This window comes from Rhinopithecus bieti, unplaced genomic scaffold, assembly GCF_001698545.2.
Source record: "Rhinopithecus bieti isolate Rb0 unplaced genomic scaffold, ASM169854v2 scaffold_27306, whole genome shotgun sequence".
NCBI lineage: Eukaryota > Metazoa > Chordata > Mammalia > Primates > Cercopithecidae > Rhinopithecus > Rhinopithecus bieti.
This window is the reverse complement of record NW_016812395.1, coordinates 1624936-1639641: the sequence shown is the minus strand read 5'-3', so window position 1 is coordinate 1639641 and position 14706 is coordinate 1624936. Positions and strand designations below refer to the sequence as shown.

The 14706-nt window shown below is 37.0% G+C and overlaps 1 protein-coding gene across 2 annotated transcripts in view; it reads right to left on the bottom strand.

Annotated features, from left to right (window-relative positions):
* Window positions 1-8677: 8677 nt before the first annotated feature.
* The window catches only part of MYBL1 (MYB proto-oncogene like 1), a 45382-nt gene continuing 39353 nt past the window's right edge, over window positions 8678-14706 (bottom strand). Inside the window, exons 13-15 of one of the 2 annotated variants that reach the window (XM_017896324.1) lie at window positions 9493-9609; window positions 9300-9404; window positions 8678-8856 (exon numbers count right to left, since the gene is read on the bottom strand). In XM_017896324.1, coding sequence (XP_017751813.1) covers window positions 8764-8856; window positions 9300-9404; window positions 9493-9609 — 315 coding nt within the window. In that variant the 3' untranslated portion in view covers window positions 8678-8763. The remainder of the gene's footprint in view (window positions 8857-9299; window positions 9405-9492; window positions 9610-14706) is intronic. The other variant, XM_017896322.1, reaches the window with a different exon arrangement.

Below are 14706 nucleotides of genomic sequence, written 5' to 3'. Positions count from 1 at the left end.
TTTTTTTTTTTTTTTTTTTTGAGGTGGAGTCTCGCTTGACGCCCAGCCTGGAGTGCTGGAGTGTAGTGGTGCAATCTCAGCTCACTGCAATCTCCGCCTCCCGGGTTCACGCCATTCTCCTGGTTCAGCCTCCCGAGTAACTGGGACTACAGGCGCCCACCACCACACCCGACTAATTTTTTGTGTTTTTAGTAGAGACGGGTTTTCACCGTGTTAGCCAGGATGGTCTCGATCTCCTGACCTTATGATCCGCCCGTCTCGGCCTCCCAAAGTGCTGGGATTTACAGGTTACAGGCGTGAGCCACCGCGCCCGGCCAAAAGATTTTCTTTGTGAATTCCATGTGATTTAGAACTGCACTGCCCAGTACAGTAGCTACTTGCCACATGTGGCTATTGAGCCCCTGAGATGTGGCTAGTCTATATGAAGATGTGCTGTAAGTGCAAAATGCATATCAGAATTCAAAGACTTAGAATGAAAAAAAGGACTGTAAAATATTTCATTAATAACATATATTAATCACATGTTAAAATTCTATTTTGAATATATTGGATTAAATAAAATATATTAAATGTAAAAAAGTAGTAGCCCTCGTTTCTGGCATTATTTGCACTCATAGTTAACTGAGCAAAAGTGTTCAATAAGCTGGAGAGCCCTACTAGTCCACAAGCCCTTGGTGAACAGGGACCCTGGGAAGGAAGAATGTGGGTTAACTAGATCAGTGAATTAAGTAAATGTTGGTTAACATCAACTCTAAATAAACAAGATAACATACTGTGTTATAAAGAAGTGCAGTTGATAAGGTACAAAGTACTAGTGGACCACATTAGACAGATGACTATCTCGTGACAAGTGATTTGGTGAATATGGATATTTTGGTGGGGGCAGGAATGAAAGTATGAACTTTGAGGTGGAGATTCAGAGATGGGTAATTGTGAATATTTATGGAGAACTGCAAGTGTGTAGCTTGGCTTGAGTAAAGGATTCATGCAATGGGGTAGAGTTAGCACTTACAGGCCAGGTGCGGTGGCTCATGCCTATAATCCCAGCACTTTGGGAGGCTGAGGCGGGTGGATCACTTGAGCTCAGGAGTTCAAGACCAGCCTGGGCAACATGGTGAAACTCTGCCTCTACCAAAAATACAAAAATTAGCCAGGCATGACTCAGGCCTGTAGTTCCAGCTACCCAGGAGGCTGAGGTAGGAGGATCACTTGAGTCCAGGAGACAGAGGTTGCAGTGAATTGAGATCTCGCCACTGCACTTCAGCCTGGGCAACAGAGTGAGATCCTATATCAAAAAACAAAAAAACAAAAAAACAAAAAAAAAAAAACAAGGAAATAAAAAGAGTTTGGTCATACACATAAAAAGTTAGTATATGTAGCTCAAGGGAATAATTATTTCATGTAAAAATTTCGTATAAATTTACTTTACCAGGAGAAATGGGCCTAACACATGCTGGAGAATAATGAAAAGTTCTGAGTGCAAGCTTTGTAGACTCTCACAAGCAAGCATATAAATGGAAGAATATAGAAAATGATGCATTGGCCGGGCATGGTGGCTTACGTCTGTAATCCTAACACTTTAGGAGGCCAAGGCGGGTGGATCATGAGGTCAGGAGTTCAAGACCAGCCTTAGCCTGGCCAATATGGTGAAACCCTGTCTCCACCAAAAATACAAAAATTAGCTGGGGGTGGTGGTGCATGCCTGTAGTCCCAGCTGCTTGGGAGGCTGAGGCAGGAGAATCACTTGAATCCGGGAGGCGGAGATTGCAGTGAGCCAAGATCACGCCACTGCACTCCAGCCTGGGCGACAGAGTGAGACTCCGTATCAAAAAAAAAAAGAAAAAGAAAAGAAAAAAAGAAAATGATTCATTACATTTTGTTCTGGCTGAGCACTTTTATGTTCCTGTTATAACCTAGGTTTAATTTTTAAAACTTGTTATTAAGGCATAATGTAGATAAAGTACACATACCATTAATAGTAGAGCTTGATTTTTACAAACTGTGAACACATCCATGAAATCAGTACCTGGTGCAAGAAATGGAGTATTGCAGCAACCACCCCGTGCTCCTTCCAACCTACCACCAGGACCATCACTATCCCGACTTCTAACAACATGCATTAGCTCTGCCTGTTTTTGTACTTTTATATAAAGGGAATCACACTATGTAATCTTTTGTGCCCTATGCTCAAAGAATCAAACTAAACTTTGGATGACTGAATCCCAACTCAGCATTTCATTGTGAGTTTGGACAAGCCGCTTAACCCTGTTTCCACATCCAGAGAAGTGGATTTTAACAGTGTTTGCCTCATAGGGGTATTGTGAGGATTAAGTGAGATAATGTATGTAAAAGTTTTAGCACAGTGGGTGGAGTGCGGCTGCAGCTGCCACACTGTACTCAAACTTATAGTCTGCAAACTTCTGAATATGAGAGAGGGAAAAAATCCATGTCATCTGGGCAGAGTCCTTTATTCACAAATGAGCATCTACACATACAATAGGGAACCTGGTTATTTGATCCATCTCACTTTTGGCTAAAGGAGAAAAGATATTTCTGTTATATACTTATTCATCTCCCCTTCGTAAGCACTTAGCTAAACTGAATAAATAGGTAAGTACTAACAATATTAGGGCTTAGGACATTATGTTCAAATCTGCTCATAACTTTTGAGCTTTGTTTGGCAAAATTACAGTAGTTAAATCAGAGTAAAGTGAATCTCCTGCCTTCTTTCCCTGTGCTGGCCAGGAAAATCCAATCAAACCTAGCACATTCTGTACTTGGAACTTGAGTTAAGCATACCAGGTCTGTAAACTTCAGAAATAAGGGCAGTACACACTACTACTTTTAATAGTATTTGCTCCAAACTCAACAGCTTTTGATGTACTTAGACCAACACACTAAAATGTTTTCAAAAACACTCTCTTCCTAGCACATGAGTCACAAGTATTTTCCAACTGTACTTTATCTTGCTTTTCTACTGATATATTTCACATATTATTGACCATATCCACACTCGTTTAAAAAAAAAAAAAAGGCCTGGGGAAAGTGCAATGTTCCAACAGAATTCTACTTGGTTCAATTTATCATCTACTACTTAATTACAAATAAATTTTCACTTCTCACCAAGTAGGAAGCACCTCTTCAAATACTATCATCAGTTTTACATTATGAATTAAAGGTCTGATTGGCTGGCAAGCCTACCACTATAGAGATAAGTCAAGCAGGAAATTATACGGCTATAAAATGAACTGAAAGATTTTAAGAGAGTAATACAATTTATTGGCTATGAAGCAAAACTAGCTTCATGCAGATAACTAATAAATCAAAGCTATTTATAATTCATAGTATAAAAAAGTATGGTTAATATTCCGAGTCATAACTAATTTTTTAAATTACTTAAATTTAACACTTGGCGAGATTTTTCTAAGCACCATGATAGACACAGAAATGAAGGAGTTATAAACAGCAATCCCTACTCTTCAGAAATGTAAAGTCTGGTGGGAAAGTTTTATGGAAGCACTAGGATAATCAGGAAATGACTCACAGACCCGTGCCTTAAAGGCTAAGATTTTAACAGGCTAGGGAAACAAAGAAAAGTCATACAAAGAGGGCCCAGCGTGGTGGCTCACGCCTGTAATCCCAGCACTTTGGGAGGCTGAGGCGGACGGATCACTTGAGGTCAGGAACTGGAGACCAGCCTGGCCAACATGGTGAAACCCCATCTCTACTAAAAACACAAAAATTAGCCGGGCATGGCAGTGCACACCTGTAATCCCAGCTACTGGTAGGAGAATTGCTTGAATCTGGGAGGTGGCGGTTGCAGTGAGTCGAGACAGTGCCACTGCACTCCAGCCTGGGCGACAGAGTGAGACTCCGTCTCAAAAAAAAAAAAAAGAAGTCATACAAAGAGGATATTACAAACACGGGCCTGGAGATGGGAGTGTGCACATGTGTTCCCAGGAGATCCAAGTCGCCAGTATGACTGAAAAATGAAGTTGGTCATGTCCAGGTTAGGGAGTGAAGGAGAAGAATTATTATTATTTAGGCAACAGAGAACTATGGAACGTCTGTTTTTTATATTTGTTTCTTTCTGTTTACATATAAGGAGAGAATGTGCCTAGTCCTCTCAGCAGTTTTATTTCATGCTACAAATTAATAGATTGGCATTATAATTTCATATATCAGTCATAAACTTGATGTAAGCCTTCTACTGAGAGGTAAACTCATTTTTAATGAGTTAATTCCCTCAGACTTCTGAGCCTACAAGGCTAAAGATAGAATCTAGATGGTGATGAATTTACTGAAGTAATATAATACCAAAGAGCCCTGCCTGGATGACCAGTGTGCCTTTCCCAGATGACACCCTTATGCCCCTGTTCAATTTCTTGACATTTCTATAGAATGGAGACAGAGGCCATATGCAGGCTGAGAATTCACAGCTGACTTCAATGTGGGGGTGGGTGATTACTCACTGGGTAAATGAAGGGAAGGCAATACCACTAAGTGACAGAACAAAGGAAGGGCAGGTCGAAGTTTGGAAAAAGGAAATCTGCTTTGAATATGTGTTTAAGGCGCCAATAGGAAGTGTCATGTGAAAGTATCTGAAAGGCAGCTGAAAATCTGGTTTTAAATGAGGCTCAATAAAGGGGCAATGTTGTATTTACTGGTAAAATCACCGTAAAGAGAGTTCTAAGTGAGAAAAAAGGCCTAAGAACAGAATGTTAAGTCTCTAAGGATTCTATCAGTCCTTATAAAGCACAAAACCAAGTGAAATGAGCAATGCCAAGTCAGCTTGTACACAGATGCTTTATTTTGGATGTTAATATGTTGACATTGTATGCAAGATTCTCTTACAATGGAGTTTTCCATATATCACAAAACTCAATTTAGTCAGGGTAATTGCTGTATTAATGTGAAAACCTTACAATAAAATGCAGTATTATATATGTGTAGTCAGTTTCCATGCAAGTATGGCTGCTACATGTATGTCTGGCATTTGTATAACATACTGAAAGAAACTCAGAGGAACAAAACATTATAAAGGTGACTTAAGATGCCTGACATGTTTAAGATTAAAAATCTTGCAAAAAGCAACAAAGCAGTTAACTGAAGGATTCAACCAATACCAACCCAAATATGTGTTATGTCCAATAAGCCCAGATTTATCCACAATATATTACCATTTAGGATAATTTAATGCTCAAGAAAAAATATGCTTTAAAAATATAGCTCTTATAAGATATTATACTTTGGTGATTGCAGACTATGTATATCCAGGTAAGGGCTACATTAAAAACAACAACAACAAAAAACCATTATGTGCTATTAGTTCAAGGTAACTGAAATGATCCAGTATGAGTTTGCTACAATCATTGGTTTCACTAAGTGAAATTTCTGTGAGAAGTTCATTAATTAGAAAGCAATCAACATACTTAAACATGCTAAGAAGATTCAAATTGGTTTATCTATTTATCAACAAGGCATAATCTTAGTACCATACATTTTCTTCACTTCTCACTATATATATGTGTGTGTGTGTGTGTGTGTGTGTGTATATATATAAAATATGCAAAAACTAGCAAATAGATTTAAATAGCTTAAAACCCTTTTAGGTCTACTGTTCAAGAGCTAAGCATTAAAATACTTAGTATTTCCATTTCTATTAACATACAAACAGAGCAGAAAATCTTAACCTGCTTTCATTTTGTTTTTTAAGGCATAGTAGTATTTTGGTATTTGTAAGAATTTGCCTGGTAATGGTTGATTCCATTTAGTTAACTTGAGAACTTGCCATCATTTGTTTTTCATCTTTTCACACAGTGCAAGTGGTGGTCGCTCTTTCCTTCTCTCGTAGCAGCAAGCCGATTCTGCTATTTTCTATAGCAGCATACTTCAGGATTGGAGAGGGAGAGAGTGTGTCAATTATAAATAATTCAAACTACAGTGTACAATTCTATTTACCTGTCAGTGTTTAAGTTGACAGCACACCATTATATGACTGAAAAAAATTACATATAATCTCTACCACAAAAGCAAATAAAAAATCTTTCAAGAAGAAATAAAATAAGTGCAAACACCTAAAACAGGCAACTGAAGCAACTGTTGTAACCTGTAGAGAAACACAAAACATTTAAAAAAGGACAAAATATTTTTATAAATAAAAGATAATGTTCTCCACTTCTGAAACACTGTAAATATAAACTTCTAAGTGCAGACTGTTTTTAGGGACCAAAGTACCATATTATTTTTTAAACAAAATGCAAAAATTTCAAAACATATACAAATCACCAGATTAATGTATATGACCATCCCCGATATAATTTAAAAGAAAATATTAAATTATTATTTAGTACATTTTAGAACTACTTTATAACCAACATGATTTAAAGGGCATAGTGCAACATTTAGGTAGATGTGACATATAGTATAGATATTGTACTCTTTGCAGCTATAACTTACTACTGTTTCATACTTAAAGTCAAAATTATTCTTTACTGTGTTAGCTGTAATAACAGGAAACAACATTGGCTTCTAGGCACCCTGTATACATATAAATATCTACATTTAAGCTTTAAAATAAAATAAATTATAAAAAACAGACTTCTTTCCAATTTACAAAGTCCTCCTGCTCCTACATACTGTACAATACATTCAACAAAATTCTCAGCTCTTCTGAGATTAAGAAAATACTATTTACTAATAAAGAAAAAACTCTTTTTTGAATGCTTTTATTTTTCAGTACTATGCTCAAATAAATACATTTAACACTGTAGTTAATTTTACTGCTTCTGAAAAAAAAAATTAGTAGTGCAACTTTCTAGCCTTCCTTTAAATTTCCTTTTCAATGTGTTTCTTTGTAAATGGAGCCTAAGTTAAATCAGCACGTGGGCAAAAGTACTTCATAAAATCGGTGCTTTCCATTACATAGACTAATTTCAGAAATTCATATCTACTCATACACCTATCTTATAACAAAACTGCTTAGCATCAAGAGAGTAGCAACATATATCTTGTGAAGAAAATATGAGAATTTACTTTTAGAAATCCATAACTGTTCTATTGGTTTCCCATCTTGTTCTTTAAAAACAATTTTTAAAAATCTCATCTCTTAAAAAATAAACTATGAAATTGTCTACCCCTTAAAGTGACTTACTAGCTTTTCTGCCTGACTATATAGAATAGAAAAAGATGCTGTATAAAAGGGCTATCTTACAAAATCTTAAAAACAACTAATTGAGAAAAATCCACTGGCAAACCTAATTTAGTAGGAGATTGCAGTAAGGGGAGTGGGCATTTCATCCAATTTTAATAATAATACAGTATAAAGGCTCTTGAAGTACTACTGTTAGCTTGTAAGTACGCAGATATCTTCTTGCTTGTTCAGTCTATAATAAGTTGGTCTTCGTCTTCCCATAAACCACTGTTTCCCCATTACAATTGACTAGAAAGGAAATATTAATAGTGATGTGAAAAGTATTAAATAAACTATCCATACTATATCACAATTAGACTCTTAAGTCAGTTATTTAAACTGATCAGATATTTCATAAGCAATAATTATAAAAATGTTTTAACAATGGCATTGTATTTTAATAATAATGTTTTAAAATATACTGAAATATTTTGATCAAGTTTAAAATCAAGTTTTTAAAAACTCAATTATTTTAGCATATCGTATATTGCTTACAGGGCCTATGGACGCAGTTTAGAGTCTTGTCCCCAACAATTCCCCCAAATCAAATGAGCTTAACATGGAAATAAATGTTAAAATTTGCAAAAGTTAAACGAGAGGAGGTAATGTCAAAAAATGGAGCCAAGAATGCGTTATTTACCAAATTAGGAAATATATCATAGCAAAAAATCAAGTTTAGGTTTTTGTTTTTTTCTTCCCTTATTATAAAGATTACTATGTTATAGACATGATCTTCTATATAATAACTTTCCCCAAAAGTTCTATGTTAATTAAATGCTGGGAACTCAAATCATTTTACATGGATTAAGAGAATGTGCTACATGGCTCTTAGAAAGCAGCGGCTGAAAACAGATGTAAGGTGGTCATATGTGATTGCCAAAGATGTTTTCAAGGTATGCTTTAACATCAGGTATACTAATGCTGCAGTCACTGTGGCATAAAGAAGAAAATTCCCTACTCAATGAACTCTCAAATTCTCTGGGGTAAACTCTTAATGCAGTAAAAATTTTCCTAACCTCCATTTGCAGTTACACACTGGCCACATCCCAACAGAAAAAAAAAGGACTTTGTTTTACAACTTCTGAGCCAAAAAGTTCACTGGAAACCATGGTGCCAACAAAATCATGCTGAAACTGCTTCTAACCACTTACCCTTTTTCAGAATAGCAATTAGGGCTATACATATTTGTTACAGGAGAAGAGGTGCCAGAAGTAGATTTATATATCTTTAGTTTAAAAAAGATACAGTGCTGAGGAAATCACCAGACGAGTCTTTGGTTACAGCTCCAATGGTTTAGTTTATATGTGCCCTGATGAATGAGTCTCTCAAACCCAAATGTGAATGACAAAATAATGGTAAATGTTTAGTTACTGTTACAATCAATTTTGAATTTAAAAGAAAAAGTATAATTTGTGATCAGTAAATCCAAAGTGATCATTGATTAAACAAAAACAAAAATCACTAAAGAAATTTATAAATCCATACCTGAAGATTCTTTTCCAATTTGACAACTTTGGAAGTGTTAGGGTTTGGTTTCTTTTTAGTAAGTGTATATGTTTTGTTGGTTGAATTTATATCTTGTTTTCAGGAATCAAGTTGCACCTATTGTCATGTATTTCCAATAATGGTATCATTAATAAGGATGTAGTAAATATATTTTCTGACTAAGAGAGAAAAAAGAAAGAGGAAAATAACTAATTCAAAAATGGAGACAAATGGAGGGACTACTGAGTAAGTGGTAATGGAAGCCCTGTTTATTTCTCTCCAAGAAAGCATTTGGCTCTGCTGAAATTTCTAGTAATGTAGTAATATTAAGTATTTTGGAAATGAACCAAAGATAAACTCTGATATTTAAAATCTTGAGAACTACAATTTTTTGACATCATATATAAGGCAGCTGACTCCTCTCATAACAAAAGAAATTTTAAAAAAGTAAATAAGATATTCTCTACAGTGAATAGTTTCTCTGTGAATTAGGCAAAATGATACTAAAATAAAAATCCTCCATGAATCTCTAATGAACTGGCTACACAATGAGTAAGAAATAAGAACCACTAGGACTTAAAGCAACCATTTAAAATAACAATAATAATAATCCTTTACAAACCTGCATGTCTGAAATGTCTTCAGTCAACAGTCGAGTGCCTGATTCTTCTTTTTCCCAATTATCTAAGACTAGTGATTTTCTGACTTTCTTCCCAGAAGCGGTATTCTAAAATGAGTAATTTGTTGTAGAAGCTTTATGGCAAAGTCTCTTGGATACAATAAGACTTTTATTAACAATAATACTAGAAGATTACCTCTTGTTTGCAGCTTTTGTAGGCAGGTTCATCTTCCTCTTTGAGGAATAGGTCTGTTCCAGTTTCTTCTTTTAAAACTTCCCGAATATCTTCTTCCAAGAAGGCAAGTGGCTGGGACTAAATTGTTTTTTAAAATGTTGTAAAAGTCATTTATAGCAATTCCTTTTCTCCCTATATATAGGAAACTCATCTTTTATACTTTCCCATTATTGTCATAATTTTCTCCTAGCCCCTATAGATATATTAATTTAATTAATCCATTTTATGGCAAAACAATACCACACATTTGCAAGTACTGAGTAAAGAATGGCAATTTCTTCTTTCTAGGCTACTAAACAAAATCTTCCTTTTGGGGAAACCACTGTAGCTCCTGCTTTCAGGTCAGGATCTTCAGAATTAAACAGAAAAGAAAGATGTTATTTCTCAAGTATTTTTTTTTTTACATAAAAATAAGAAATACAGAACATATTGGGAATACACTAGCTCTTATTCTACTTTTATTGTATTTATTACATAGTATGTAATTACTAGTTAACATGTTTCTGTTAGCACAAAGATTGTGAGATACTTGACAGCAGTGATTAGGTCGATTTCATCCTTGTATACCTAGCCTAAGCAAAGAGCTGACACAGTATCCAAGAAGAGGGAGAGAGTGAGTGAGTGTGTGTGTGTGCTTATTTATTGAGATGGAACCTTGCTCTGTCACCCAGGCTGGAGTGCAGTGGCACAATCTCAGTTCACTGCAACCTCCACACTCCCCGACCCTCCAGTTCAACCAATTCTCCTGCCTCAGCCTCCTGAGTAGCTGGGATTATAGGCATCTGCCACAATGCCTGGCTAATTTTTTGTATTTTTACTAGAGACGGGGTTTCACCATGTTGGCCAGGCCGGTCTCGAACTCCTGACCTCAGGAGGTAATCTGCCCACCTCAGCCTCCCAAAGTGCTGGGATTACAGGTGTGAGCCACTACACCCGGCCTCAAAGAGCTTTTTAATGATGATATTTCACCAAGAACATAAAGTATTCTTTTTTCAAATTAACTTTTAAGTTCAGGGGTCCAAGTGCAGGTTTGTTACATAGGTAAACATGGGGGGTTGCTGTGTAGGTTATTTCATCACCTAGCCAGGTGCAGTGGCTCACACCTGTAATCCCAGCACTTTGGGAGGCCAAAGCAGGCGGATCACGAGGTCAGGAGTTCAAGACCAGCCTGGCTAACATGGTGAAACCCTGTCTCTACTAGAAAATTAGCCAGGATGGTGGAGGGCACCTGTAATCCCAGCTACTGGGGAAGCTAAGGCAGGAGAATCACTTGAAACTGGAAGGCAGAGGTTGCAGTGAGCTGAGATCACATCAGCATACTCTAGCCTGGGCAACAAGAGTGAAACACTGTCTCAAAACAAAACAAAAACAAAGATTATTTCATCACCCAAGTATTAAGCCTAGTACCCATTAGTTATTTTTCCTGATCTTCTATCTTCCCACTTTCCACTCTCTGAAAGGCCCCAGTGTGTGTTGTTCCTCTCTAAATGTCCACATGTTCCCATCATTTAGCTCCCATTTATAAATGAGAACATGCAGTATTTGGTTTTCTATTCTTGTGTTGGTTTGCTGAGGATAATGGCTTCCAGCTCTATCCATGTGCTTGCAAAGGACATGGCCTCATTCTCTTTTATGGCTGCATAGTAGTCCATGGTGTATTTGTACCACATTTTCTTTTTTTTTTTTCCTCAATTTTTTTTTGAGATGGGGTCTCACTCTGTCACCCAGGCTAGAGTGCAGTAGCATAATATCAGCTCACTGCAACCTCCACCTCCCAGGGTCAAGTGATCCTCCCACCTCAGTCTCCCAAGTAGCTAGGGCCACAGGTGCACATCACCATGCCCAGCTAATTTTTTGTATTTTTGGTAGAGATGGGGTTTCACCATGTTGTCCAGGCTGGTCTTGAACTCCTGAGCTCAAATGATCTGCCTGTCTTGATCCCCCAAAATGCTGGGATTACAGGCATGAGCCACTGCATCCAGCCCACATTTTCTTGATCTAGTATAGTATTCTTAAAAAGATCTGGAGTTTTTTCCCCTTTAAGAACATAAATGTCCTAGAATAGGGCTAAGACAGATTAATTCATTCACTAGCAAGAATCATTCTCTTAATTGCTCTAATGTGTCAAAAGCAAAGAACTCCTGCATTTAATACTTTTCAGGTTTGATACTACCAAACTTAATACTTCTACAGAGTTTTTGGCCTTTTGAGTAATTCATAGTAAATATTAAAACAATCAAAGTTTATTAAAAAGGCAACAGATATTTAAGATATACCTGATTAAAATTCCAAAGCCAATCTCCAAGAAGTGCATTTGACTCATAGTAAGATACAAAAGAAAGCTAAGTGGTTAGCATATAGTAGATGCTCAGTAAATAACTGGAGGAGGAGGAGGAGGAGAAATAAGAAGTCAGCTTACTGCAAAGAAATACATGAGCCTATAGATATGCTAGGAATTTTAATTTCTAAATCATTGCCTTCCTTTTATCTTAAATTGCTGATGCAAGTAATCTGTTTTGGCAATGGTCAAATTCTATCCAAAGAGCTGTGAGTGCTGCTGGTATTAAATTTAAAATGTCAGAAGGCTAGTAAACAAACCGACAAGGAATTTAGGTATTTGAAACCTACTACAAATGATATTTTTGTTTTTGTTTTTTTTTTCAAACAGAGCTGCACTCTGTCCCTTAGGCTGGAGTGCAGTGGCTTGATCACCATGCACTGTAGCCTCCACTTCCCAGGCTCAAACAAACCTCCTGGGACTACTATAAGAGCATTCTACCACACCCAGCTATCAAATGATAATTTTTATTCCACTTATATGTTGACCAAATGACCCTGACTCACTGTAGAATTTTTAAATGCTTTCAAATCATTGTTTACTTGTCTAATTGCCAATTAGTTTACATGCCCCTATGAAGGCAGGAACCATACTTGACCTTTTCAACATTTATTCCATCCCTAAAGCCTAGTACAGTGCCTGGAACCTGTTAGGCACTCAATTAATATTTCCTGAATTAATGATGAATTTTTAAAATAAACAGCAAAACACTGAAACAGACAGGCTAAATCAATCAGGTAATTCCATACAATGGAATATTATGCAAACATTAAAAATTATGGGATAAATATATACATTTATTTGGTTAAATCAAAAAATGGTGTTATAAAATAATAAAGTGTGGTCATACTCTTGTTTTATTTATGTATATGCATAAATAAAAACTCTAGGAAGCTCTAAAGGAAACATGATTGTTCACAGCAGTACATGGAGCTAAATGACAAAAAGACTCAATCAACCCTACTATGTACCCTTTAACACAGTATTTTGAAAAAGAAAGAAAGACTAGTAGATGTGTGTGTGTAACATGCTTTTGGGCAGAAAATTAATTAAATCAACTAAACTAGAATTTGCTAACGAATCTAACCAAAAAGTGGCTCAAAATAGAAGAACATAACTAAAAAACCCTGGAAGTCACCAATATTTTAAAAATCGCATTTCTAAAGAACTTGTCAGAAATCTGTATCTGCCTAAAATGCCCATCACTTTTCCAAGGTATTTCAAAGGCAGTAAGATATATGAAAGCACAGTACCTAGAACACTTCACAGTCCTATTCATTCGTGAACTACTACCGCAAATACTATTATTAGAATAACAGCAGCAACCAAGCACACACTACTTGAAACTCAGACAAGCTCCTTTAATTACATCAACTCTTTCAGCTTCACAGTAACAATTTGGGGTGTGTTTTATGATCTCCTTTGCATAGAAAAGGAAACTGAGCCTTTTCCTAATTAGTTTCCTAAAGAGGTACCCTGATTAGTTTCCTAAATATTATCATGAAAGTGCTTCAGTATATCAAAATACTAAAATTATTTTATTCTAATACATGTAACCATGACTGAAACTACTAAAATGTAAATTTCAGTATTAAGAAAAGCGTTCCGGCCGGCCGCAGTGGCTCACTCCTGTAATCCCAGCACTTTGGGAGGCCAAGATGGGCGGATCATGAGGTCAAAAGATCAAGACTATCCTGGCCAACACGGTGAAACCCCGTCTTTACTAAAAATACAAAAATTAGCTGGGCATGGTGGTGCAAGCCTGTAGTTCAAGCTACTTAGGAGGCTGAGGGAGAACTGCCTGAACCCGGGAGGTGGAGGTTGCAGTGAGCCGAGATTGAGCCACTGCACTCCATCCTGGTGACAGAGCAAGACTGTGTCTCAAAAAAAAAAAAAGAAAGAAAAATGAAAAAAAAAACAAAAAAACAGAAAAGAGTTCCACTGACACCTGATCTGTTTTCTCTGGATGCTATAAAGTTAAGAATTCAAAACAAGCCAAGCAAGGGTTTATTTACAAGTTAAAGAAAAGGTGGACACAAAATTCAAACTTAAAATTAGGCAAGGCGCAGTGGCTCACACCTGTAATCCTAGCACTTTGGGAGGCCGAGGCGGGGGTGGATCACCTGAGGTCAGAAGTTCAAGACCAGGCTGGCCAATGTGGTGAAACCCCATCTCTACTAAAAATACAAAAATTAGCTGGTGTGGTGGCGGGCACCTGTAATACCAGCTACTCAGGAGGCTGAGGCCTGAGGATCACTTAAACCCAGGGGGTGGAGGTTGCAGTGAGCTGAGATCGTGCCACTTCACTCCAGCCTGGGCAACAAAGTGAGACTCCATCACAAAAACAAAACAAAACAACAACAAAAAACTTGAAAATCAAAAGATAAAGCTTTGTATCTGTTTCAGTAAACATCTTTTTTAAATGTTAAAAATCAAAGTGATAAAAATCACAATTTGTGTTTTATTAAAATTAGGAAAATTATTAAAAATAAAATAAATATACGGCCGGGCACGGTGGCTCAAGCCTGTAATCCCAGCACTTTGGGAGGCCGAGGCGGGCGGATCACAAGGTCAGGAGATCGAGACCATCCTGGCTAACACAGTGAAACCCCGTCTCTACTAAAAAGTACAAAAAACTAGCCGGGCGAGGTGGCGGGCGCCTGTAGTCCCAGCTACTCGGGAGGCTGAGGCAGGAGAATGGCGTGAACCCGGGAGGCGGAGCTTGCAGTGAGCTGAGATCCGGCCACTGCACTCCAGCTTGGGCGGCACAGCGAGACTCCGTCTCAAAAAATAATAAAATAAAATAAAATAAAAAAAAAAAAAAAAAAATAAAATAA